Genomic DNA, 27,154 nt, shown 5'->3' on the forward strand with positions numbered 1-27,154 from the left:
GACTAAAGTATTTTAAGCTATGTTCAGTTTGGATTGAGGTTTATACTCTTTTTGAAGAAATTTTTGATCCTGAATAGAACTTTATTTGGACATTATCTGGACTTTACCTTTGGATTATAATTTGGATTATTTTGACTACAATTAATTGGTTTAAATTGTGTTTTTTAACTGGACAACAAGGATTGTTTAATTATTTGGACATTGGGCATTGGTTTATTTTCAAATAATAACAAGACTGAGTTGGCTTATTTTTAATCACCTTTAACTACTAGAAGAAGAAGACAGGACTGCTTTGGACATTACAGAAAATTTGACTTAAGTATTTTTAATTATTGTGGTAGAAATCCTTTTAATCAAATCAATTTAAAGCACAAATGAATTGTTAGATTTTTTTCCTCCCTCCTATCTGGCAAGCCCTTATCCCTCTTTGCACTTAGGTTGGCATTAGTTCTCCCTTTTTATTCCAGTATTATATAAATATCTGTTTAATCATCTTCTCTAGCTTTGTTTCACCTCTTTCCCCCATTTTTCTTACCTCTCTTTCTTTTAATCTTCTCCCCCCCCCCCTTTGCTTCTTTCTTTTTCTTTCTTTGAATATATATTTGAGCTGATAAGATTGTTTGGTAGTATAATATTTGATTAGTTATACTGGATTAATAATAACTGCATAAATAGTTTTAGTATTTTGATATTGTAATTTTTATATTGAATAATAAGTTGCTAATTTTTGGAAAACATTCTTTCACTTATATAAGCTATTTTAAGGATTTTTGTTATACTTTTTATTTTTCTCTTGATATATTTTGACATATTTTATGTTGTTTCTTTCTTTTTCCTACACCTTTATTTTTCTTAAGAAGAAATAGTAGTATTTTTTAAGCACATAGATATAAAAAGTATTTGATTCATATATAATATAAATTTTATTACCCCTCTTTATTCCCATATTTTAACATTTAATAATATTTAGTATTTTTATTGTATCTACTAGATTATATACTAAGTCTAACAGTAGTGGTTGGAATAATTGATCTTTAAGTATTTTAAAGTATTAAGTAAAATAGAAGATACAGTATTTTTTAAAAAAATTTAAACTGTTAACTTGATGCCATTTTGGAAGAAGATAAATTTTACAGGTATTAGGAAACTTAGAAATTCCCTTAAGATGTCTACTACGACTACCATCATAAAAACTAACAAAAAACAGACTTGAACGCCATCTTCTACCCCACAAGGGTCTCTATCCCTATCTCCAGCACAACAAAGAACAATAATAAGTATGTTGGGCAAGGAGAAAGAAAAGAAAATGGAGAAGACTTCAACACAACCATCATTCAGGATTCTTTAGCTGTTCTTCAAGATTTTATGCAGAAAACCCAGATCTAAATTGATGCAAACAGAGAAGCACCAGAAGAAGCTAACAGGCATTAAGAAGATATAAAAGCAGAAATGAGAGATCTGAAAGTTGAACTTGGAGACATGAAAGGAAGTGTCCAAGCAATGGATGGGAAAATAGAAGTTGTACAACAAACTTTAAAAGAAAATGAACAAAGGAATAAAATGGTGGAAGACAAAATGGAGAAAGCAGAACAGAGAATGGAGGAATTTGAAGACCACAGTAATATAATTAATCAAGGATTCAATGAAGCCATTACACATCTAGAATTACAACGTGCCTCTTACGGGCTGAGGTTTCAAAATGTGTTAGAAGAAAAAGATGAAGATCTTGGTTCAAAAATGGCGGAGATAATAGGGGAGATCTTACAGATGGATCCACAAGAATTAATAAAAGAAATTGGTGAAATTTACAGAGTACAGACTAGTTTTGCCAGGAAACACAATTTGCCGAGAGAGGTCCATATCAAATTCATCAGGAAGACTATAAGAGATGATATCTTAAAATGGACAAGAAATCAAAATTTAAACTACAAAGGAAAAAAACATCATAATATTAAAACAAGTGCCAAAAAGAGTACGGGAAAGCCGGAGGGAATATTACTTTCTAACCAGAATTCTAATCAGAGAAAATATAACCTTCCATTGGCTTATCCCAGAAGGTATTTTTTATATTGGCAAGGATCCAGAATAAAATTGGAGAGTGTGGATGAAGCTAGAGCCTTTTTTGAAGAAACTGGCCTGAATAGGTGAGAACAACCTCACAAAGAAATCAAAGAAAGAGAAGAGGATCAAGAGGCTGCCAGCAAGGAGAGGGAGGAGGCCCAAGGTGCTAAGAGAAAACAACCACAAATACAACAAGAATTGGTGTTAAGTAGCAGACTTCAAGAACCCAAAGAAACCAAGAAATATTATAAATAGACATGTGCTCTGACATTAATTTTTTCTCTGTCAACATAAATGGATTAAATAATCCAAGAAAAAGAAATCAAATATTTTCCAAACTTAAAAAACAAAGAGCGCAAATTACAATTTTAAAGAAGTCCATATCAAAAAATTAAACAGAAAACTATTATGCAACCCCAAACTAGGTAATATTTTTACCAGTTTAGCTGATCAAAAAAAAGAGGTATTGCAGTTTATATTGATGAAATGATTGAGACCAAACAATTATATAGCAATCAAGAGGGTAGAATCTTAATGTTACAAGTAAAATTAGAAACAAGACCTCTCATTATTATATCGATCTATGCACCAAATGAAAATCAAAAACAATTTTACAAGAAATTACATGATAAAATAATGGAGTTATCTATTGAAAATATGATAATAGTTGGAGATTTTAATGCTATATCTAATAGTCAAATGGACCATTTAGGTAAAAAGAAAGATAAGAAAAAGAATAACGCCGGCTGACTCACCGGCCCCACGGCGATGTTGCTGAAGGGCCGGGCAGACTCGGACCCTTCAGATGGCGGCCGCCATCTTGTTTTCGGCCGAAATCTCGCGAGACGAGATTTCGGCCGGGAATGCCCTGCCCACGTGGCCGGGCATGACGTCGGGTCCGGGCGGGGCCTGCTGGCCCTATTTAAGGGGCAGCAGGCCGGGAAGCAGCCTTTTCGCCCGGACCTGGTTGCCTGAGCAGACACTTGTTTGGTGCTGCTCGGCCGCCATTTTGTGTCTCCCTCGTGTTGCGGCCGCCATTTTGTGGCCTACCGAGGGGGCGAAAAGTGCGTCCCTGACCAGGGGGGGGTGGTCGCGTTGCCTCCTGCCCCTCAACCTGATCTTTCTCCTGCTATGTCTTGGGCCAGGGTGTTGGAGAGGCTCGACGAGCTCGAGCAGTGGAGGAGCGGTGCGGTCCCCGGAGCGTCCAGCGATCCAGTACCCGCGGCGTTGGGGAGAGATCCGGCGGCGGCCCAGGCTGGGCAGATGGCTCCGTTTGGACGACAGGCCCCGGCAGGGCCTATGGCGGCTTTCCCGGGCCCTGCAGCATTGGGTCCCCCGTGGATGTCTTCAACCCCGTACGGGGCAGGTGAGGCTGCACCACACACTACATCACTGTCCTTTCTTCCTCCCCCCGCCCCGGTTTTCCCCCCGGCGGGGGTCGGGAGTGGGTCCAGCTTTTTGGGGGCCACCGCGGGCACCTGCGGGCAGGTATGGGCCCCGCCGGTTCCCCCTCCGGGGCCGCAGACGGCCGGTGCTGCCCCGCTGTCCGGGACGGGCCCTGCGGGGACACCTGCGGTGCCAGGTACAGGGGGGTGGGTTCCCCCGGCCCCTCCTGTCATGCCCCCACTCCCGGTTTTCCCTTATCCTCACGGGGCGGGAGTTTTTGGTGTGGCGGCCAACTCGATATGGGACCCGTTCGCTTGTATTAAAGCGGGGGCCATACCGTGCGGGTTGCCGTCCACCCCTCTAGGATGCCACCTTCACCCGTCGGTCAAGGAGGCTATTTGGCGGGGTGAATACGTGGATCTTTTTTCGCTTTTGAACCGTGAGGTTCCCAAGCAGGAGAAAGAGATTGTCCCGGGGGAGAAAACGAAGAAGACCAAGGTAACGAAATGCTTCAGCTCCTGGCTGTATGCTTTTCTTACCTATGGGTCGGTGGTGATCCAAAGGCAGCCGGCCATGGCCTCTGCCATGTTTAAGTATATAGACTTGATTGCCAGGGCCCACTTTGAATATAAGGGCACCATCTGGCGCCATTATGATAAGGGTTTCCGTATGAGGATGTCGGTGGAGCCTAACTTGCCATGGGATATGGTGGTCCCGGACCTGTGGTTCCGGGCCACGCATATGTCTGGGAAGGAAGGGTGTGAGCGCACGGATAGTGGGCACTTTATGGAGGAGGAGCCTGGCGCGGCTTCGCCGGCCAAGGCGACTCCGGGTGTGGCTGGCAAGGGGGCCTCGCCCGCTTGTCATGAGTTTGCTGCAAAAGGGGCGTGTTTTCGTCCCTTTTGTAAGTACAAGCATGCCTGCGGGAATTGTGGGGGGTCCCATGCAGCTTCAGTCTGTCCCCGCCCCAAGAAAGGGGCGGAGAAGAAGGGCGGGGGTCCAGGAAAACCTCCCCCACCAGCTGGGGGAAAAGGGGCCCAGTCCAATTAGGGTGTCTGTGCTCGAGGGTTGGTTGTTCGACTACCACCCTCGCCCGAGAGCCGAGTTGCTCTTGAGGGGCTTCTCCGAGGGATTTAGGATCCCTTATGTGGGTATTAGGAGGGCCTTCATGTCCGACAACCTCAGGTCGGTTGTCGGACATGAAGACATTGTACGGGCTAAGATTCGAAAGGAGGTGGCTGAGGGCAGGGTCCTTGGGCCCTTCCCGGAGCCGCCCTTTCCGAATCTTCGTGTGTCCCCCTTAGGTGTGGTCCCCAAAAAGGCGAGTGGTGAATTTAGGTTGATTCACCATTTGTCTTTTCCGAAAGGGGAGTCAGTGAATGACTTCATTCCTGACGAGCTTTGTTCTGTCCGGTACGCATCCTTTGATGCGGCCGTGGCTATGGTTAGGGAGTGTGGGGTGGGAGCCCTTATGGGTAAATGCGACATTAAGTCGGCATTTCGGCTCCTCCCCATTCACCCAGGCGACTTCGAGCTGCTGGGCTTCCATTTCGAAGGTGGGTTTTACGTGGATAGGGCATTGCCTATGGGCTGCTCTATTTCCTGCTCCCTTTTTGAGAGCTTTAGTACCTTCCTGGAGTGGGTGCTCAGGAGGCGGAGTGGCCTGGGGTCCGTCGTTCATTACCTTGATGATTTCTTGATGGCCGGGCCTGCGCAATCGGAGCAATGCTTTGCTTTGATGCGGGACTTCGAAGCCCTTTGTGCTCAATTGGGGGTGCCTTTAGCCTCCGAGAAGACCGAAGGCCCTGCCACCAGGATTACCTTCCTTGGTATTGAATTGGATTCAGTGGAGCAATCTTCCAGATTGCCCCTGGATAAGTTGATTAAAATCAGGTCCAAGCTTGAGGCGGTCTTGGGCTGCAGGAAGGTTACTCTTCGGCAGCTCCAGGAGTTGGCTGGGATTCTTAATTTTGCCTGTCGGGTAGTGGTGCCTGGTAGGGCTTTTTCTCGCCGGTTGTATGAGGCGATGAGGGGGCTCAGTTTGCCCCACCATCGTACCCGCTTATGTGCAGGGGTCAGGGCTGACCTCTGCGTGTGGCGGGAGTTTTTGGAACGTTTTAACGGGTTGTCGTTCTGGCGGCAGGAGCTTCTTTTGGAAGCGGAGCTGCAGCTGTGTTCCGACGCCGCAGGGACTTGCGGTTTTGGGGTAGTGTTAGGTGACCAGTGGTGCTGGTCGGCATGGCCTCCGGAATGGAGTGCCTGTTCATTGGTTAAGGACTTAACCTTTTTGGAGCTTTTCCCCTTAATAGTGGCCTTAGACCTATGGGGGGAGCAGTTCAGGGACAAGACTGTGCATTTTTGGTGTGACAATCTTGCGGTTGTCCATGTTGTGAACGCCCTGTCCTCTAAGAGTGACAGGGTGATGCGGCTTGTCCGCCATTTTGTGCACAGGTCCTTGTCTTTGAACGCCTTGTTTTTGGCTAGGCACGTCCCTGGTTTAGATAACGGGGTGGCTGACGCCTTGTCCCGTGGTCAGTTGTCCAGGTTTCGGACCCTGGCCCCGTGGGCCCGAGAGTCGCCAGAGGTGTTTCCAGCCCACCTGTGGAGCCTGGGCGGGCTCTCGAGAGCTGGAGAGACGAGGCCTCCAGGGCGATCGCCTTATCGGTAGCTCCTAGCACCCTGCGAGCTTATCAGCGTGCAGGTAAGGAGTTTGGGGATTTCAGGCTGGGTAAGGGTTACCCCCATTGCTGGCCTGCCCCGGTTGAGCACCTAGCTGAATTCTGTGTCCTGCTGAAGGGGCGTGGCCTTTCAGTGAGGACTATCAGGGCTAGGTTAGCCGGCCTCGCCTTTCTGTCCAAGGCGGGGGGGTTTGGTGATTTTACGGGTGATTTTCGCATCCGGAGGATGCTGGAAGGTTGGGTGCGGGAGCGACAGGGGTTCCCCTCCGACACTCGTCGGGCCCTGACGGTTCAGCAGCTGTCTCTGATTAATCAGACATTTGGCAGTCTGTGTGCCTCTCTTTACGAGGCTCGGCTGTTCAGGGCAGCGACTTGCGTTATGTTTTTTGGGGCCCTCAGGGTCAGCGAGGCAATGGCCTCCTCACAGTCTGACTTGTCGCTCCGCGCTTTCCAGCTCGCTGATCTGTCCTTTAGACAGGGGGGTGTCTCTCTTTTGGTGAGACACTCCAAGACAGATCAGTTACACAGAGGGGTTAGACTTGAACTTAGCGCAGCCACCGATAAGTCTGTTTGCCCGGTGGCTGCTTTGCAGCAATTTTGTGTTTTGCGTGGGTCAGGGCGTGGGTACCTTTTTCTACACCAGGATGGCACCCCCCTGACCCGGTATCAATTCTGGGCGATAGTGTCTAAGGCTATGTCTCAGGTAGGCATGGATCCCGCCGGCTATGGAACGCATTCGTTCCGTATCGGCGCCGCCACTAGCGCGGCACTTTCTGGTTTCCCGGCCCAACGGATTCAGGAGATCGGCCGCTGGCGGTCAGCGGCATATTTGGGTTACGTTAGGCCCGCTGAGGATCCGGGGCAGGGTTTAGGCTAGGTAACCTCTCTGTGTGTGTCCTCTTCCAGGTTCCCAGTCCAGGCAGAAACCGACGGCGCTCCTGTGTGGCCACAGCATGGTCTTCTGGGCCGGCCGCTCCGCATCCAGAAGCGCCATCGGGACCCAGCTGTCGTTGGGACGGTGGGTCAATGTTGTTTGGATGGGCCGGAGGGGTATGCGGTGGGAGGGGCTCCTACCGACGTTGCTGCGTACTCAGCATCTCAGGGCGGTACCCGGCGCTGCTGGGCGGGCGGCTACCCAGGGTTGCGCCCAGATGGGACTGGGTGGTCGGCAGCCCATAGCCGCACCCAGATGGCTGGTCTTGCACCTCGGTGGCAATGACCTATGCCTGCTTGGCGGTCTACCGTTGATCGTCCAGGCGCGCGAAGACCTGCGGCGGCTTCGCACGTTATGGCCCACCACGCAAGTGGTGTGGTCAGAGATCCTTCCAAGGATCGTTTGGAGGGACGCCATTTCCCTTAGGGCCATCCACCGGGTTAGACGCAGGGTGAATAAGGCCGTGGGTAAAACTGTCAAAGAATTAGGGGGGATTGTAGTGGCCCATCCCCTCATCACTGTAGATCGGCCGTGGCTTTACCGGGCCGATGGCGTTCACCTGTCAGAACAGGGGAACGCCATTTTCTTACAGGACCTGCAGAGGTCTCTGCGTGAGCTGGCGCAGATAGAGGGGGGAGTCGGGGGGCCAAGATAGAGATCTGACCCCCGCTCCATGGCAGGTTAGGGGCGGAAATCTGGGTGGTTTCAGCAACTGCGCGTTCTCCCTTGGGCATCTTTGGGGATGATTGACAGGTTCTCTCCAAGCCCATGGTGGGTGCTACCTGCGCACTTGGGGGGAACCTGTCTTTGGGTCCCGCTATTGAAGTCCCAGGGTAGGGGTGAGCCGGCGGGACCCCCCTCATGCGAGTGTATGGCAGGGTCTCAGGTGAGGGAGAGGTCCCTCACCTGGACCAGCATCGATTACGCCCATAGTTGCCCAGGAATGTTGACCTTTTACGTCATTTCCGCCCCGGAAGTATTTGTTTGACCCTGCAGGTCCACTGTTTCCGGGTCATAGTTGAGTATGTTGATTTATGCAAATTTATGCTAATTCATGCTAATTTAATTAATAAATTATGCAAATTTATTATAATAAAAATGACCCAAGTTTAAATCCAGCTCTTGTGTCCGAGTCGTTACTCCGTCTCTTCTGCAATAACGCCGGCCGACTCACCGGCCCCACGGCGATGTTGCTGAAGGGCCGGGCAGACTCGGACCCTTCAGATGGCGGCCGCCATCTTGTTTTCGGCCGAAATCTCGCGAGACGAGATTTCGGCCGGGAATGCCCTGCCCACGTGGCCGGGCATGACGTCGGGTCCGGGCGGGGCCTGCTGGCCCTATTTAAGGGGCAGCAGGCCGGGAAGCAGCCTTTTCGCCCGGACCTGGTTGCCTGAGCAGACACCCACCCGCCCTTCCCTATTTTGCAGTGTGCCTAGGGGTCGCCTGCGGGGGCCGAATGGGAATTTTTTGCAGCCTCGCCCATTAGGCCAGGCTGTTTTTTCGCCCATTCCACACTGGGGAGATGGATGTGCGGTTAGGGGGTGTTTGCATTTAATTAGGTTAATTGGCTTACCTCTGGTCATTGGGTAGGCAGGTTAGGGGCGGAAATCTGGGTGGTTTCAGCAACTGCGCGTTCTCCCTTGGGCATCTTTGGGGATGATTGACAGGTTCTCTCCAAGCCCATGGTGGGTGCTACCTGCGCACTTGGGGGGAACCTGTCTTTGGGTCCCGCTATTGAAGTCCCAGGGTAGGGGTGAGCCGGCGGGACCCCCCTCATGCGAGTGTATGGCAGGGTCTCAGGTGAGGGAGAGGTCCCTCACCTGGACCAGCATCGATTACGCCCATAGTTGCCCAGGAATGTTGACCTTTTACGTCATTTCCGCCCCGGAAGTATTTGTTTGACCCTGCAGGTCCACTGTTTCCGGGTCATAGTTGAGTATGTTGATTTATGCAAATTTATGCTAATTCATGCTAATTTAATTAATAAATTATGCAAATTTATTATAATAAAAATGACCCAAGTTTAAATCCAGCTCTTGTGTCCGAGTCGTTACTCCGTCTCTTCTGCAATAACGCCGGCTGACTCACCGGCCCCACGGCGATGTTGCTGAAGGGCCGGGCAGACTCGGACCCTTCAGATGGCGGCCGCCATCTTGTTTTCGGCCGAAATCTCGCGAGACGAGATTTCGGCCGGGAATGCCCTGCCCACGTGGCCGGGCATGACGTCGGGTCCGGGCGGGGCCTGCTGGCCCTATTTAAGGGGCAGCAGGCCGGGAAGCAGCCTTTTCGCCCGGACCTGGTTGCCTGAGCAGACACCCACCCGCCCTTCCCTATTTTGCAGTGTGCCTAGGGGTCGCCTGCGGGGGCCGAATGGGAATTTTTTGCAGCCTCGCCCATTAGGCCAGGCTGTTTTTTCGCCCATTCCACACTGGGGAGATGGATGTGCGGTTAGGGGGTGTTTGCATTTAATTAGGTTAATTGGCTTACCTCTGGTCATTGGGTAGGCAGGTTAGGGGCGGAAATCTGGGTGGTTTCAGCAACTGCGCGTTCTCCCTTGGGCATCTTTGGGGATGATTGACAGGTTCTCTCCAAGCCCATGGTGGGTGCTACCTGCGCACTTGGGGGGAACCTGTCTTTGGGTCCCGCTATTGAAGTCCCAGGGTAGGGGTGAGCCGGCGGGACCCCCCTCATGCAAGTGTATGGCAGGGTCTCAGGTGAGGGAGAGGTCCCTCACCTGGACCAGCATCGATTACGCCCATAGTTGCCCAGGAATGTTGACCTTTTACGTCATTTCCGCCCCGGAAGTATTTGTTTGACCCTGCAGGTCCACTGTTTCCGGGTCATAGTTGAGTATGTTGATTTATGCAAATTTATGCTAATTCATGCTAATTTAATTAATAAATTATGCAAATTTATTATAATAAAAATGACCCAAGTTTAAATCCAGCTCTTGTGTCCGAGTCGTTACTCCGTCTCTTCTGCAAAACAATTTTACCAACAACATTTTGGAAAATGAGTTCAGAACTCTCATTGCAAGATATTTGGCATGAATTGCATCCATCAAATAAACAATATACTTTCTATTCAAATCCTCATAAAATTTAGACCAGAATAGATATGGCATGGGCCTCTACACACATTTCTGAATATATCTTGAATATTGAAATAGAAACAAATAACTGGGCAGACCATAACCCATTAGTAATTTTATGGAAAGGAAACAAAAAACTGAGTAATTGGCAAATGAATAGAAATATTTTATGAGATCCCCAATATACAGAATGGATAGAAAAAGAATTAGAAATCTTCTTTAATATAAATAAAAATACAGATACTACGCCATAAAATTTGAAGGCGTATATATGTGGCCTGACAATTTTGTATACGGTAAAAAATAATAAAGAGAAAAAGAAACAACTTCCACAATTAGAGGCAGAATTAAAAGATTTAGAAGCAATATCACAAAGCAATCAAGGTGATAATACAGTTAAAAGGAAAATGGATTTAATAAAACATAAAATAAATTTGATAGTATAAGAACAAATAGTTGAAAAAATAAAATGCACCAAACAGGAATATTTTGAATATGCAAATAAACCAGGACGTTGGTTAGCATCTAAATTAAGGAATCAAAGAGAATCTAAAAAAAAAAAAAAATTAGAAGAGAGTAAAGGTACACTTATTTATAGAACAGATGAAAAGAAGGAGATCTCATTCGAATTCTATAAAAAATTATACCAAAAAGAAGACATAGTAGAAGATAAGGCTTTAGAATTTTTAAGTTCAATAGACTTACCAATAATAACAGAAGAACAACAACAAAAACTCAACGCACCACTTACAATGGTTGAATTACAACAAGTACTTAAGAACCAGAAAAATAATAAAGCTACCTGACCCTATACCGGCAGAATTTTATAAGCTAAATAGTAATATAACAAATATGTTAGAGATTTTTAATAACATAATTGCAGATGGTAAAATCCCCAAATCCTGGTCAGAAGCTTTAATAATTTTAATACACAAACCAGGTACAGAGAAGGAAAAAATCCAAAATTATAGGCCAATCTCCTTATTAAATGTAGATTACAAAAATCTTTGTTTCAGTAAATGCCTTCAGACTAAAAAATATTGTGAATGGAATAATACATGAAGACCAAAATGGATTTTTACCGGGCAGGCAGATTAAAAATAATTTGAGGACAATTATAAACACACTAGAATATTATGAACAAAATCCAGAAAAATAAATGGCATTAGTATTCTTAGATGCAAACAAAGCATTTGATAATGTTGATTGGTCCTTTATGAAACTGCAATTGAACAAAATGAATTTTGGTACCAATTTTTTAAATATAATTGATGCAATATATTCAAATCAAATGACTAAAATTATCTTGAATAATGATCAAACAAAAAGTTTGAAATATAAAGAGGAGTTAGACAGGGTTTCCCCATTTTACCATTGTTATTTATTTTAACATTAGAAACCTTATTGATAAAAGTAAGAACAAATAAAAATATTAAAGGTCTAGAAATAAAAAAAGAATCCTACAAAGCACAGGCATTTGCAGATGATGTTGCTTTTATAATAGAAGATCCATTATCCAAATTAATAGACTTAATAGAAGAATATGAAAGTGTAGCAGGTCTGAAAATCAATAAAAATAAGACATAATTATTAACTAAAAACATGACAGATTTTCAGACAAAACAATTAGAAAAAATATCAAAAATGTAGATAGCAAAGAAAGTAAAATATTTAGGTATTTCAATTTCAGCTACATCTATGTCATTAAAAGATGATAACTATTTGAAACTTTTAAAGCAAATTAAAAAGGATTTAGAAATATGGAATAATTTACAGCTATCATTATTAGGAAGAATTTCCACAATTAAGATGAATATTTTACCCAAAGTTCTGTTCTTATTCCAGGTAATTCCCATAAACCCAGGAGGAGAATTTTTTAAAAGAATTAACGAAGATAACAAAAAAATTTATATGGCAAAGTAAAAAAACCTAGAATAAAACAATGTGCATTAGAAGATGTGAAGGAAAGAGGAGGCCTCGCCCTCCCAAATTGGAAGCTATATTATCAAGCAGCAGCCCTATCTTGGATCAAAGAATGGCTTACTTTAGAAAATAGAAGGTTACTAAATTTGGAAGGCCATGACTTAATGTTAGGCTGGCATGCTTTTATATGGTATGAGAAGTATAAAATACACTCCTATTTTAAGAGGCATACAATTAGAAAGGCACTATTGGAGGTCTAGAATGACATAAAAAAAGACCACTTTTTAGTTATGCCAGAATGGATATCCCCGATTGAAGCCATATGTCCCCCTAATTTACTACAAGAAGGTAAATTGTTAATTACAAATCCAGGAAAATTGATCGGGAAAGTATATAAATACTTAATTAACTGCAAAACTATAGGTTGGATATTAAAAGGTAATATGATTAGTTGGTGCAGAAACTTAGGTAAAGAAATAGATTTAAATACATGGGAAAAGGTGTGGACATATAATTGGAAAATAACTAAAATCAACTTCTTTTAAGGAAAACCATATTAAGATGTTTTACAGGTGACATTTACCACCTAATAGAATTTCAAAAATGTTTCCAAGTAAATCACCTAATTGTTGGAAATGCAAAACAGAAATAGGCACTTATTATCATACAGAGTGGACTTGCTCAAAAGCAAAGGGTTACTGGAATATGGTAGAAAGATGGTTAAAAGAAATAAACACAGCAAGAAATTAAGAAAACTCCAGAATTTTTTTTATTAGGTATTTCAAATAATAAATATTAAAAAGAAATATATTATTTAATAATTTATATATTAGTAGCTGCTAGGATTGTTTTTGCACAAAAATGGAAAGAAATGGAGACACTGAAAGAAGAAGTACTTAGAAAAATTATAGAATGTGCTGAGCTCAATATGATGACGAGGCAGTTAAATAACCAAGAAGAATTGGAATTTTATAATATTTGGCAGATGGTAAATATCTGGTGGGGTTAAAAAATGTATAAGGATGTTGAAATATTAGTCAAAAAGTTAAATTTATTAGAAAAAAACAAGTTAGGTAGTGATGTTTTATAATAGAACGTATCTTTTTTATTTGATTTAACTTATAATTAGGTTTTTTTCAGAAAATATATATAGTTCAATATATTATTAGATTTGTTTTCAAATAGCGAATTGTAATAGGTATTATTATATATTCTCTGAATTCATCTAAATAATAATAAGTTTTTCTTTTCTTCTGTACAATGAAGACTTCTATTTTGAGTGGAGCGAATGTAGCTCCTTTTTATGTTATGTGTTGTGTCTGTAATGTTAGTCTTTTGAAAAATAATAAAAACATTTCAAAAAAAATATTATACCAAACCACAATGCATACTTGACTCCCAGGATTTTGAACAATCCAATAAGTCATGATGTTAGCTCCCACAAGTCATGAAGTTAGACATACATTATTAATGTGTTTTTTCCTTTTCACTTAGGGACTTTCTGAATGAAAATTCCCCAGCCTTGCTCTTATCCTTTGTTACTAAAACAATGGGCTTAAAATATCATGTTTATGCACAATACTGCTTCACATGCATTATTATATAATTGTACATAGAAAAGGTCATCTAAAGTATAATTTGGTTCATACAAAGTACAATATGGCTACACTCTGGTTCCCTTTCTTACACACAATAAACCATCTTTACACTTTTCTCTCACTTATATATAATATTCTTGTATGAGTGTCTGATTAATAATCTTGATTTTCTTCCAGTTTCAAATAGAAATTCTGAAACCTTTTATCTAACTAACCTTTTATCTAACAATCATGAAAATAACCAAGACAATTCAAATGAAATACACTAAATTAAATTTAAGTTTATCACCAAAGACTACAGCTTAAAATGTCTGCCAGCTTTTTATTTTTATCTCACAGGATTCTTTTATATACTTTCATAATTTTGTTAAGCACTACAGTTTGCTCATAAAGAGCAACTGGCTGAGAAATGTGAGTTTGAGTAAGAAAGGAGGAGAAAGAAGGAAAAAAGCCATCCTCCAATCAGTTTGAATTTACAGAAGCTGAGGAAAGAGCAACTGGCTGAGAACTGCGAGAATCATATAACTGAACATTCACCCCCCCACCCAGCAAGGATACAGCTCTCCCACCAAACTCCTACACTCATCTTGCAAAATATCTACACACACCCTACAAAAGAACCTAACAAACTGAAAGCACAACTTCCCACATTCTAATCTCCCACACACACCTTGCAACCAACCACACACGTGGAAGACAAACCCACCGCAACCAAGGATGAGGAAGGTACCGACTCCTTGGTGATTTGCAGATTGTGTTCTACGTACACACTTCTGCCCTCAAACCTCCCAAACGTTACACGCAACAAATGTAAATTAATCCAATTACTACAGGGAAAAAATAGAAAACCTAAAAAACTAAAAACTCTCAAACACAAACATAACAACGAGAAAGACTAACCAACTCCTAGCAGACCTAACACCTCAGAAGAGCAAAACAGAATCAATCCCCCAGAGGATGAAAATGGCTGGACACATGTCACACAAAGAAGGAAAAACAAACCAAATACAACACCACTACCAATTCCAACCCACCCCCTCCCAACCCCACTACCTACAAGCAACAAATACCTACAACTCATAACATAAGAGAACCCACAGATAATTGACCAAGAATCACTAGAAAGAAAGCACACCAGATGCCACCACAACAAAGAAACACCCCACCCCCTGATGATTGGTGGCTCAATTCTCAGGGGAACTGAACCTACCATCTGCAGATCAGACAATCAAACCAGAGAGCTGCCTCGCTGGAGCTAAAATCTCTCACATAACATAAAGCCTTACCAAAACAATAAAACCCACGGATTACTATCCCCTACTGGTGAACTATGCAGGAACAAATGACACAGGGAAGGACTTGAATGCAATAATGAGAGACTATAACTAATTCGGCAACACAGTCAAAAACATAGATGCACAGGTTGTTTTTTCTTCCATCCTGCCTACAAGAGGAGGACACCTGACAAGAGAACACAAAATCTCACAAATAAATCATTTGCTAAAGGGTTGGTGATGCCAAAATAACTTTGGTTCCCTTGATCATGTGCTATAATATCTCCAAGATAGGCTTCTAGCAAAGGACAGGCTACACCTCACCAGGGCTGGGAATAATTTCCTAGGAAACCAACTAGCCCAGGGGTAGGCAAAGTTGGCTCTTCTATGACTTGTGGACTTCAACTCCCAGAGTTTCTGAGTCAAATCATTCTAGTTCAGGAATTCTGGGAGTGGAGGTCCACATCACTGTTCCCTGTAAGCTGCGCGCACCTGCGCGTGTGCACCCCAAAACGCCCCCACCGCGCACCGACCCGCCTCTCTTTCTCCTCTGCTTCCCGCCTTGGGGCGTGGCTCCTCCCGCATCGGGAACGCCCACCCCGCCGCTCTTGCAGTCCCTTCGCCGAGAGCGCTTTCACCCCGGGCTCTCAGCGAGGGGGCTGCCAGAGAGGCAGGGCAGGCGTTCTCACAGCAGAGACTGGCGAAGGTAATTTTCAGTGTCGGGCACGTGGGTGTGTGCGCTCCTCATCCCCCTGCCAGCCTGCTCGGAACATTCAAAATAAGAAAAACCTTCGCCGACGAAGGTTTTTCTTACTTTGAATGTTCTGGGCGGGCTGGCAGGGGGATGGGGAGTGCACGCACCCACCCGCATGCCCGACATTGAAAATCACCTTCGCCGGCCTCCGCTGTGAGAAGAATGGAGAGAGAACAAGAGAGAGTGAGAGTGACAGAGCAAGATAGAGGGAAGGTGAGAAAAAGAGAAAGAGAGGGGAGAGAAAGAGATAGCAAGAGAGAGAGAACAAGAGAGAGAAAGAGTGAGAGAAAGAGAGAGAGAGAGAAAGCAAGAGAGAGAGAAAGAAAGAAAACAAGAGAGAGAAAGTGAGAAAAAGAGAGAAAGGGCAAGAGGGGGAGAGAGAAAGAGAGAGAAAGAAAGAGAGAGATGAGAGAGGAAGGAAGAGAGTGAGAGAGAGGAAGAAAGCAAGAGAGAGAGAGACAGAGAAAGCAAGAGAGAGAGAAGAATGGAAGGAAGAGAGAGAGAGAAATGATAGAAAAAAGGGGAGAAAAAAAGAGAAATGAGAAAATGATTGAGGCAGAGAATGACAGGAAAGAGAGAGAAACAGAGAGAGAAGTGACTCTTGATTTAAAGCATATGGTAAAAGCACTTAAATAATAAAAGAGAAAAAAACCCCAGCCCTCACCTGTTTTTATTAATAGTTATATTTTTGGTTTTGCTGGTTGTTTTAGTTTTAATAGTAATGGATTTTGGGGGTTTTTAAATTATTAATTTCTTTTAATAAAAAAGAAGGGATTTTTTTCTTATTTATTTATTTATTTATTATTTCTATGCCGCCCAGTCCCAAGGGGACTGCCGCTCAGACACTATACTTTTCCGTTCACACCGAAAAAAAATTAGAGGGAACATTGGTCCACATGTCATAGAAGAGCCAATTTTGCCTACCTCTGGACTAGCCCAGGAGGTTTTGTCAGGAGGGCTTTAAACTAAGACCGAGAGGGGAGGATGACCAAACTAGGAGATCAAACGATGAACAAAATAAGGATGGGGAACAAGTCAAGCTCAAACACCAGCCAGAAGATACAATATGCCCTCCCAGTATCAGGCACAAATGACTCAAATGCCTTTACACAAATGTACAAAGCCTGGGAAACAAACAGGATAAACTGCAAATACTAATGCATGAGGGTAAACATGATTTAGTTGGAATAACAGAAACCTGGTGGGATGAAACACACGATGAACACACAGATAAAGGGATACAAACTTTTCAACAAAAATAGGTCACACAAAAAAGAAGGTGGAGTTGCACTGTGCATAAAAGAGCACTACACTGTCACAGAGTTACATCCAACTAAAGAAAAAAATATCCTAGAAAGCATATGGATTAACGTAAAGGAAAGAAAATGTGACACAACAATAGGAGTATGCTACGGACCACCAAACCAAACTGAAACTATGGACAACCTTTTTACAAACCAATTAATGGAAATATGCAAAAAGCATAACACAATTATAATGTGTGACTTTAACTACCCTGACATCAATTGGAAAACCAACTCAACACTAAGCGATAAGTCTAATAGATTCCTAACCAGTCTTGCAGATAGCTTTGTAGCCCAAAAAATGGAAGTAGGAACTAGAGGGGCAGCAATATTAGATCTAATACCAACAGAGAAGAAATGATAGAAAGAGTTGAAGTAGAAGGGACATTGGGTGAGAGTGACCACATCATCCTAAAATTCAATTTAATGCAAACACAAATGGCTGGTCCTAACATCACTAAAGTTCTGGACTTCAGAAAAGCAGACTTCAACAAACTTAGAGATAACCTGGGAAGCTTGGGAGGCCCTGAAAAACCAACTTTAAAAGCCGCTACAGAAGCATATGCCAACAAATAAAAGCAGAATGTCTCAACTACCACAGTGAACAAGAGGAAAACCTCCTACGCTCCAAATCTAACCGTGCCTTCTACAACTTCGTCAACAACAAACTTAACGACTCCAGACCTATTCCACCTCTCGTAGGACCACACAACATAGAATACCACGATGACCCATCCAAAGCTAACCTCTTCAACTCCTTTTTTGGCTCTGTTTTTGTTAACAGTAATGGCTCATCCCCCCTCTTCGCAAACCGCACTTCTAACTCATTAAACAACCTAACCCAAATCATCTTCACTACAGACCACGTTGAAAAAGCAATCCGTGATCTCAACCCTTCCCTATCTGCTGGACCAGATGGTCTTTGTGCATACTTCTTAAGAAAACTTTCTTCTGCCATAGCTGAGCCCTTAAGCATTATCTTCCAAAAATCCTTCAGGACCAGTACTCTCCCCAAGCTGTGGTCTAAAGCAGTAGTCATCCCCATCTTCAAAAAAGGAGACCTATCACTAGTTGACAACTACAGACCAATATCTCTATGCTGCGTTCCTTGTAAAATCATGGAATCAATCATAAATCAATCAATTACCCTTTACCTAGAATCTAATAACCTACTATCAAAAAAACAATTTGGATTCAGAAAGAAACTATCCTGCAACCTACAACTACTTCACTGCAAAAACATCTGGACTACCCACCTTGATCAAGGAAAATCCATCGATGCAATTTATATCGACTTCTGCAAAGCCTTTGACTCAGTGGTTCATGACAAACTTCTCCTAAAACTCAAATCCTATGGCATCTCAGGACTCCTCCACAACTGGATTACTGCATTCCTGTCAAACAGGCAACAAGTTGTCAAAATCGGAAGCGCCATTTCCTCCCCTGTCCCTGTCAAAAGCGGCGTTCCCCAAGGCAGCGTACTAGGTCCTACTCTTTTCATCCTATACATCAATGACCTCTGCGATAATATCGCAAGCAACTGTGTGCTCTTTGCCGATGATGTGAAACTTTTCAACACCACTGACAACACACTCACTCTCCAAAAAGACCTTGACTATGTTTCAGATTGGTCTAACATCTGGCAACTTTGAATCTCAACCAACAAGTGCTCTACCCTCCACATCGGCAAAAATAACCCAAACCTCATATATGAACTAAACGAACAAATTCTCACAGCAAACCCACACCCAGTAAAAGACCTCGGAATACTAATTTCAAATGACCTAAGTGCTAAAGCCCACTGCAACAATATCGCCAAAAAGGCTTCCAGAGTTGTAAACCTGATTCTACGTAGCTTCTGCTCTGGCAATCTCACACTACTGACCAGAGCCTACAAAACCTATGCCAGGCCCATCCTCGAATATAGCTCATCTGTCTGGAACCCTCACCACATCTCAGACATCAACACTCTCGAAAACGTCCAAAGATTTCACCAGAAAAGCCCTCCACTCCTCCACCCGAAACAGAATACCATACGAAAACAGACTAACCATCCTGGATCTTGAAAGCTTAGAACTGCGGCGCCTAAAACACGATTTAAGTATTGCCCACAAAATCATTCGCTGTAATGTCCTTCCGGCCAACGACTACTTCAGCTTCAACCGCAACAACACAAGAGCATGCAACAGCTTCAAACTCAATGTTAATCGCTCCAAACTTGACTGTAAAAAATATGACTTTAACAATCGAGTCATCGAAGCGTGGAACTCATTACCGGACTCAATAGTGTCAACCCCCAACCCCCAACATTTCACCCTCAGACTCTCCACGATTGACCTCTCCAGGTTCCTAAGAGGCCAGTAAGGGACATACATAAGTGCACTGATGTGCCTTTCGTCCCCTGTCCAATTGTCTTTCCTTTCCCTTTTATCATATATATTCTTTCCTTCCCACCCACTTCTCTTCCTCTTTACTTCCTATCTTTACTTCCTATCTTTTATATATCACTTAATGTCTATTCTCTTTCATATGTATTGTATATTGGACAAAGAATAAATAAATAAACAAATAAATAAATAAATAAACAAACAATCATCAAAGCCCAAAATAACACAATTCCTATGAAAAAAGAAAAACAGGAAATCTAACAAGAAAGCAGTATGGCTAAACAAAGACATCACAGAAACTCTAAAAGAAAAAAAAGTCAAATACAAAAAATGGAAAGAGGGACACATAACCAAAGTAAAGTACCAACAAACAGCAAGAACCTGCAAACAAAAAATAAGGACAGCAAAGGCTCAATATGAACAAAACCTTGCAACAAAAGTCAATGACAACAAAAAAAGCTTCTTCCAACACATAAACAACAAGAAAAAATGTAAATAAACAGTTGGTATATGAAAAAGAGAAGATTGGAAAGAAATCATAGACAATAGAGACAAAGCAGAACTGCTCAATACATATTTTGCATCAGTCTTCACACCAAAATAAACCACTAACCAACAAACAAGCATCACAACCGCAAAAAACAGTTTTGGAACAAAACTCAACATAACTAAAATCATAGTAAGAGACCCTGAGAGAACTCTACAAATCGCCAGGACCAGATGGACTATACCCCAGAGTCCTAGAAGAACTGGCAAATATCATTGCACCTACCACTACTCCTTATCTTCCAAAAATCATGGAACACAGGAGAACTATCAGAAAATTGAAAATGAGCTGACATAGTCCCCATCTACAAAAAAGGGGGAAAAAATAGACCCAGGCAACTACAGACCAATTAGTCTGACATCTATACCTGGAAAAATACTAGGAAAAAAAAATTAAAAATAGCTCTGCCACTACCTAGAAACAAACAAGATAATAACCAACAGTCAGCATGGGTTTGTCAGAAATAAATTATGCCAAACCAATCTCATATCATTTTACAACACCATAACCAAACCAGTAGACCAGCATAATGCAATAGACCTAATATATTTGGACTTTAGTAAAGCTTTTGATAAAGTAGACCACAACCTACTACTCTACAAATTTGAAAAAAAGTGGGATTGACTACAACATATGTAGATGGATTAACAGTTGGCTGACCAACCGCACTCAACAAGTAGTCCTCAACGGATCCAAATTCACATGGCAGGAATGATCTATTGATTGAGTGAATGATAATTGAATGTTTTTAAGTTTTTAGGATGTTTTTTAATCTTTAAACTGTTATTAATTGAATCAAATTGTTTTATTATGTATTCTATGTTTGTTGTGAGCCGCCCCGAGTCCACGGAGAGGGGTGGCATACAAATAAATGAATGGACGGACGGACGGACGGACAAACAAACAAACAAACAAACAAACAAACAAACAAAACCCCTGAACATTTTTATATGGTTCTTGTTGGTATGAAACCTGCTTTCAGAAAAGCTGAGATGCAATGAGAGAAACATACCTGGGATCCAACAGGGAATGTTGTATGGGATTTACTGGATTGGTGCTGGGCAGAAATATTTGTATTGCACAGTGCTGTATTTCCTCTGGCTCCTGGAATTCAAATTAAAAAGATTATATTTTAATTTCTATCTTGAGGACCAACACATTACATTTTATTGTGATGTAACATAACATCATAATAAAAATAATATGTCAAAGCAGTTTATCAATAATTCATGTGCTCAATTCACTTATCAGATGCATAAATTATCCAACATTCCTTCTGTCCAGCCCCATTCTTTGAACTAATAAAGAAATCTGAAAACAGTGAAACTGCACTATCATCACTATTAATGTGGTTTGTACAGCCACTTACAGGAAAGCTTTCTTCATAAGAGGAAACTTTTCCAGAATCTTAAAAAGCAAGTAAAAGCTATTTTAATTTCACTGAAGAAAAGAGTCTGTGCAAAAGTCAAGTCATATCTATTTACTTTCCTAGTAATAAAACACATTAGATATACAATATGGGTCCTCCTCTAATCTACGGTTACAATTTTCCATTGACACAAAGTGTATGTTTGCATAAGAAGTGCTATCAGGTGAATAGAATATGAAATGAATGTGTCAATATTTTAGACTATATCCTTCAAACCAAAGGAAGAGCATCTTAGTTTTACATGGTCCTCCATTAAACACAAAAAGTAGACATTGCAGATATGAAAGCAAATATATAAGCAACCACACCAATGACCTTTTTTTTTATTGTGATATTTGGTTGCATTTGAAATAAGATGCTCAGGATGAAGCAATATCATTCAAAGTTCTTTCACCTCAAACCGACTAAAGAAAGGAATACAGGTAGTCCTCAAATTATGACCATAATGGAGTCTGCCCATCAAGTTGTAACATCTGACAGTCATAAATGACTCATGAACCACCTGATTTTACAATTTTTGTGACAATTGCTAAACAGTAAACACCAGTTTTCAACAAAAAATGTCATAAAATGTGGACAATTCAATTGCAGGATAATATAGTCATAAATGCTGAGCTCCCAAAATGTAGTCATGTGATTATGAGAGTTATTGGAATTTAAAATCTGAATTGTAATTGACCCCAGCCAAGTCAGTTATAATTTTTTACGTTAATTAGTCTGCACATGCCAAGTGGGGCACATGAAGGTTAAGGTGGATCATAAATAATGCATGGATCTTGTAAGGGTATGTGATAGAAGATTGGACATGGCCTGTGGAAGAGGGGGCATGAATCAGGAAGGGCTTCTGTGGGTGAATAAGAGATGTTGTACAGGTCAGAAACAGCATGGGAGGAGGCAGGTTAGGAAAGATGTATGAGTAGCCCAAGAGGTATTGCATGGATTGAGGAAGATTTATGGGACATGGGTGCTGGCTTTTGAACACAATCTGTAAATTAGCCCATTTCAGGTAACTTGGTTCAAAAATAGTCCTTATGGTATAACATTTCATCCACTTAAAGATCATAAAACGAGTTTTAGTAGTGTATAAATTAAGTAAGAACGTTGCTGTTTCATTTCGTTCATTGAACAAAATTGTAAAAAATAGGAACAAACAGCAACTATTTAATAGTCTTACTATTGCATTTCTTCTTCACTAGAATTAAGTGTTTTAGTATTCACTATCTTTATGGATATTTTTAAGTCCAAACTGCAGGTTCATCTGTGTTTAACCTTTTATGATCACTTAGGTGTTGTCTTCTAGCTGGGCATGCAGTTACATAGGTTATTCTAATCACATCTGGTTGGTGTTGGCGCCGACCTTGTTCAGCATAATGTTTCAACCTTGCTGTCAGATGCTTTCCAAAACAGTTCTTTGGGAGTTAGCCTGAGCAACAGGACCAATGGGAAACTGTTCAACTTGCAAAGGCTCCAGACTGTGCCCTGAAGGCTGAATAAGAATAGGAAATGCAAGTCAGTGTGGGAAACTTTGCAGCAGCATGCGGCAACTTTGGTCTGCTTATCAACATATAGAAGACCGAAGTCTTAATTCTGTACTCATTTTCCAAAATGTTGCTGGCAAGATTGTTTTCCTTTTCTTTTCCTTTCTCTTTCCAGAATAGTCATCCGTGCTATTGGTAATTGTGTTAAAGTCCCGAATTAAAATCATATTTTCAATCTCTAATTCTGTTATCTTTTCATGTAATTTTCTAAAAAAGTCCTTTTGGTTTTCATTGGGTGTATAGATGGGTATGATGACGAGAGGTTTATGGTCTATCTTTAATTTAACTATTAAGATCCTGCCTTTCTGATCACTATATAATTGCTTTGAGTCTATAGCTTCATCTATATATACAGCTAATCCTCTTTTCTTCTGATCGGCTAAACTGGTGTAAATTTTACCTAGCTTTGGGTTCTGAAACAATTTTTTGTTAGACTGTTTAATATGTACTTCTTATAAAATATTTTTTTTGCTCCTTGTTTGATTAACCTGATTTAATAAAATGAACCTGATTTAATAAAAATATTAAATTTGATGAACCCGATTTAATAAAAATACATAACATTGTTTGCCAACATCACCTCTCTCATACAATCACCCCAGAAGACATATTAGAAGTCTCCAGAAATGAACCAGAGCAGAAGTACAGTGATGGCTCAGTGGCACCACGATTCTGCAGAGTGATTTGCAAAAATGAAGCTACAAAACAGCTTTTCATTGACCATCAACCTCATAGCCAGAAACAGCACCAGTCACAACAAACTCAGATCCAGACCTGACCTGTCGTTCCTCCAACGCATCCACTCCCATGAACTAAGAGCTGAACTAAAGCGACGCCAAGACCTGGGTGACACCAACTTATACATCGACTATAGCTCAGAATGCATCAAATCCAGGACCCACAACCCTCCCTTCATATTCCAGCCTAACATCCCGCACCAACCACTCTACTTCTCCCAACCGACCATCTCACAAAAACAAATCGACACCTACCAACCAGCACTACAACAACAAAAGCAAAATGTCATCCCTAACACCACAAACAAAGACTAGGAAAGCACACCCCGTATTGCCTCTAACCAACCCAAAACCTACTCCCAACACAAAACCAATCTCAAATGCAAATTATTAAATGCCAGAAGTATAGCCAATAAGATATCAGAATTCCTCCTCCTTCTTGACTCCTCAGTCTTTGATATTATCTTTGTTTGTGAAACATGGCTCAATGCATCCTACTCAGACTCCATTATTACAATAAGGAACTATCTTGTCTCTCTTTATGACCGTGAATCCCGCAGAGGAGGCGGGATAGCTATATTCTACAAAAAATCTCTAAACCTAAAAAACATCAAAGTTGCACAGGATCTATTACTCCCTGAAACTATTGTCTGTGATCTTTCCTTAAATACCATAATTCGCTTCTTACTATGCTACAGAGCTCCTGACTATGACATCGCACATGAAAACAAATTATCAGAACTACTAACTTGGGCTACCCAGTGCTGACACCCCATCATCTTCCTCGGAGACCTCAACCTACCACATATCAACTGGACATTAAATGAATGTAGCACGGAACCTATCCACTCTACTATATATAAGACCGTCAACAATCTGGGACTTGACCAACTAGTAACTAACAATACTAGAGTAGATAACTGTCTAGATCTCATCTTCTGCAACAGCAAAAGTACAATATATGATTTACAAATAATAGAACCTTTCTCAAACAGTGACCACAGCATGATAAACTTCAGTCTCAACCTAAGCCACACCGAGATCCACCCAAATAATGCGACACAGAAATTTAACTTCAAAAAAGCGAACTATGAACTCATTGATACCCATCTCTCAACATTAAACTGGCAAACTTTATTCACAAACTGCAACTCTACAAATGACGCTCGAGATGAAAATAATCATCAGACTTTACGTACCATTAATATTTACCTCAATCAAGAAAAATAACCTCCCCATCTCAATAAGAAAATTACAAATGAAAAAAAATCTCTCTGGTGTAAAAACAAAAAAGGACAAGTAGCAAACTTCAAAAGCCATTATAAAAGCATATGCAACCAAATAAAAGCAGAATGTCTCAACTACCACATCATACAAGAGGAGAACCTCCTATGCTCCAAATCCAATCGAGCCTTCTACAACTTTGTCAACAACAAACTCAAGGACTGTAGAGCTATCCCACCTCTCAAAGGACCCATCAACAAAGAATGTCATGACGATTCATCCAAAGCTAACCTCCTGAACTCATTCTTTGGCTCTGTCTTTGTCAACAGCAATGGCTCATCCCCCAAATTCATCTCTCGCACCACAAACTCTCTCAATGAACTAACCCAAATAGACTTCAGTGAAGTCCGAGTTGAAAAAGCATTACGTGACCTTGAACCGTCTCTATCAGTCGGATCAGATGGCCTATGTGCATACTTCCTAAAAAAACTCTCTTCTGCTATAGCTGAACCACTGAGCATAATCTTCAAAAAATCCTTCAGAACAGCAAACTATGGTCAAAAGCTATGGTCATCTCCATCTTTAAAAAAGGAGACCTCTCTCTTGTCGATAACTACAGACCAATATCACTATGCTGCGTCCCATGTAAAATCATGGAATCAATTATAAATCAATCAATTACTCTCCACCTAGAAACTAATAATCTGCTCTCTAACAAACAATTTGGATTCAGAAAAAAAACTATCCTGCAACCTGCAGCTCCTCCACTGCAAAAACATCTGGACAACTCATCTTGATCAAGGAAAATCTGTAGATGCAATTTATATTGACTTTTGCAAAGCCTTTGATTCAGTGGTCCACAACAAACTACTTCTAAAACTCAAATCCTATGGCATCTCAGGATCCCTTCACAGGTGGATTACAGCATTCCTGTCAAACAGACAACAAGTGGTTAAAATAGGAAGCACCATATCTACCCCTGTCCCTGTTAAAAGCGGTGTCCCCCAAGGTAGTGTTCTGGGACCAACGCTCTTCATTCTCTACATCAATGATCTTTGCGATCTCATCACAAGCAACTGTGTTCTCTTTGCAGACGATATAAAACTCTTCAACACCACCGATAACACAACTGCTCTCCAAAAAGACCTAGACTCTGTTTCTGATTGGTCTAACACATGGCAACTCCAAATCTCAACCGGCAAATGCTCTGTCCTTTACATCAGCAAAAAGAATCAAAACTCCAAATACAAAATGAATCAACAAATTATCACAGATAATCCCCACTCAGTCACGGACCTTGGAGTACTAATAACTAAAGACTTAAGTGCCAAAGCCCATTTCAACAACATCGCCAAGAAGGCTTTAAGAGTTGTTAATCTAATCCTACATAGTTTCCACTCTGGCAATCTCACACTACTTATCAGAGCTTATAAAACTTTTGCCATCCTAGAATATAGCTCATCTGTTTGGAGCCCATACCACATTTCTGACATTAATACCCTCGAAAATGTCCAGAAATACTTCACCAGAAGAGCTCTTCACTCCTCTACCCGTAACAGAACACTCTACGAAACTAGACTTACAATCCTGGATCTAGAAAGCTTAGAACTAAGACAGCTCAAACGTGATCTAAGTATTGCCCACAAGATCATATACTGCAACGTCCTGCCTGTCAAAGACTACTTCAGCTTCAACCACAACAACACAAGAGCCCACAATAGATACAAGCTTAATATTAACCGCTCCAAACTTGACTGTAAAAAATACGACTTTAGTAATCGAGTTGTCGAAGCGTGGAATTCACTACCAGACTCTGTAGTATCATCCCCTAACCCCCAACACTTTACCCTTAGACTATCCATGGTTGACCTCACCAAGTTCCTAAGAGGTCAGTAAGGGGTGTACATAAGTGCACCAGAGTGCTTACCGTCCCCTGTCCTATTGTCTCTCCTATATCTTCTCTTCTATACCTATATCTTTTCCTGCTATTCTCTCATAGTTATATTTCACTCCTTTATTTTCTCCCCTTTAATACATTCTACCTGATTATATCCTCTATAACCCTCACTGTGTATTATTGTGTATTGGACAAAACAAATAAATAAATAAATAAGTTTTTGCAAATATCTGATTTCTTTTTGGGGTGTTATTTAGTCCAATTACATTAATGGAGAATATTATTATATCTCCCGACATGTCTGTTTATAGTAGCTCATGGTATCTTTTTGCTGTCTCAACCTTCTTCTTAATATTAATTCTTGTTGTGGTTGTTTCTTCCTTGTTTCTTTT

General features: G+C 41.7%; 1 protein-coding gene across 2 annotated transcripts in view; it reads right to left on the reverse strand.

Annotated features, from left to right (window-relative positions):
* POU6F2 (POU class 6 homeobox 2) overlaps window positions 1-27,154 on the reverse strand; it is a 639,429-nt gene that overhangs the window by 417,189 nt on the left and 195,086 nt on the right. For both annotated transcript variants that reach the window (XM_070767398.1, XM_070767397.1), the window contains exon 2: window positions 20,950-21,041. In XM_070767398.1, the coding sequence (XP_070623499.1) occupies window positions 20,950-21,041 (92 nt within the window). The remainder of the gene's footprint in view (window positions 1-20,949; window positions 21,042-27,154) is intronic.

The sequence above is a fragment of the Erythrolamprus reginae genome, chromosome Z (assembly GCF_031021105.1).
Source record: "Erythrolamprus reginae isolate rEryReg1 chromosome Z, rEryReg1.hap1, whole genome shotgun sequence".
Taxonomy (NCBI): domain Eukaryota; kingdom Metazoa; phylum Chordata; class Lepidosauria; order Squamata; family Dipsadidae; genus Erythrolamprus; species Erythrolamprus reginae.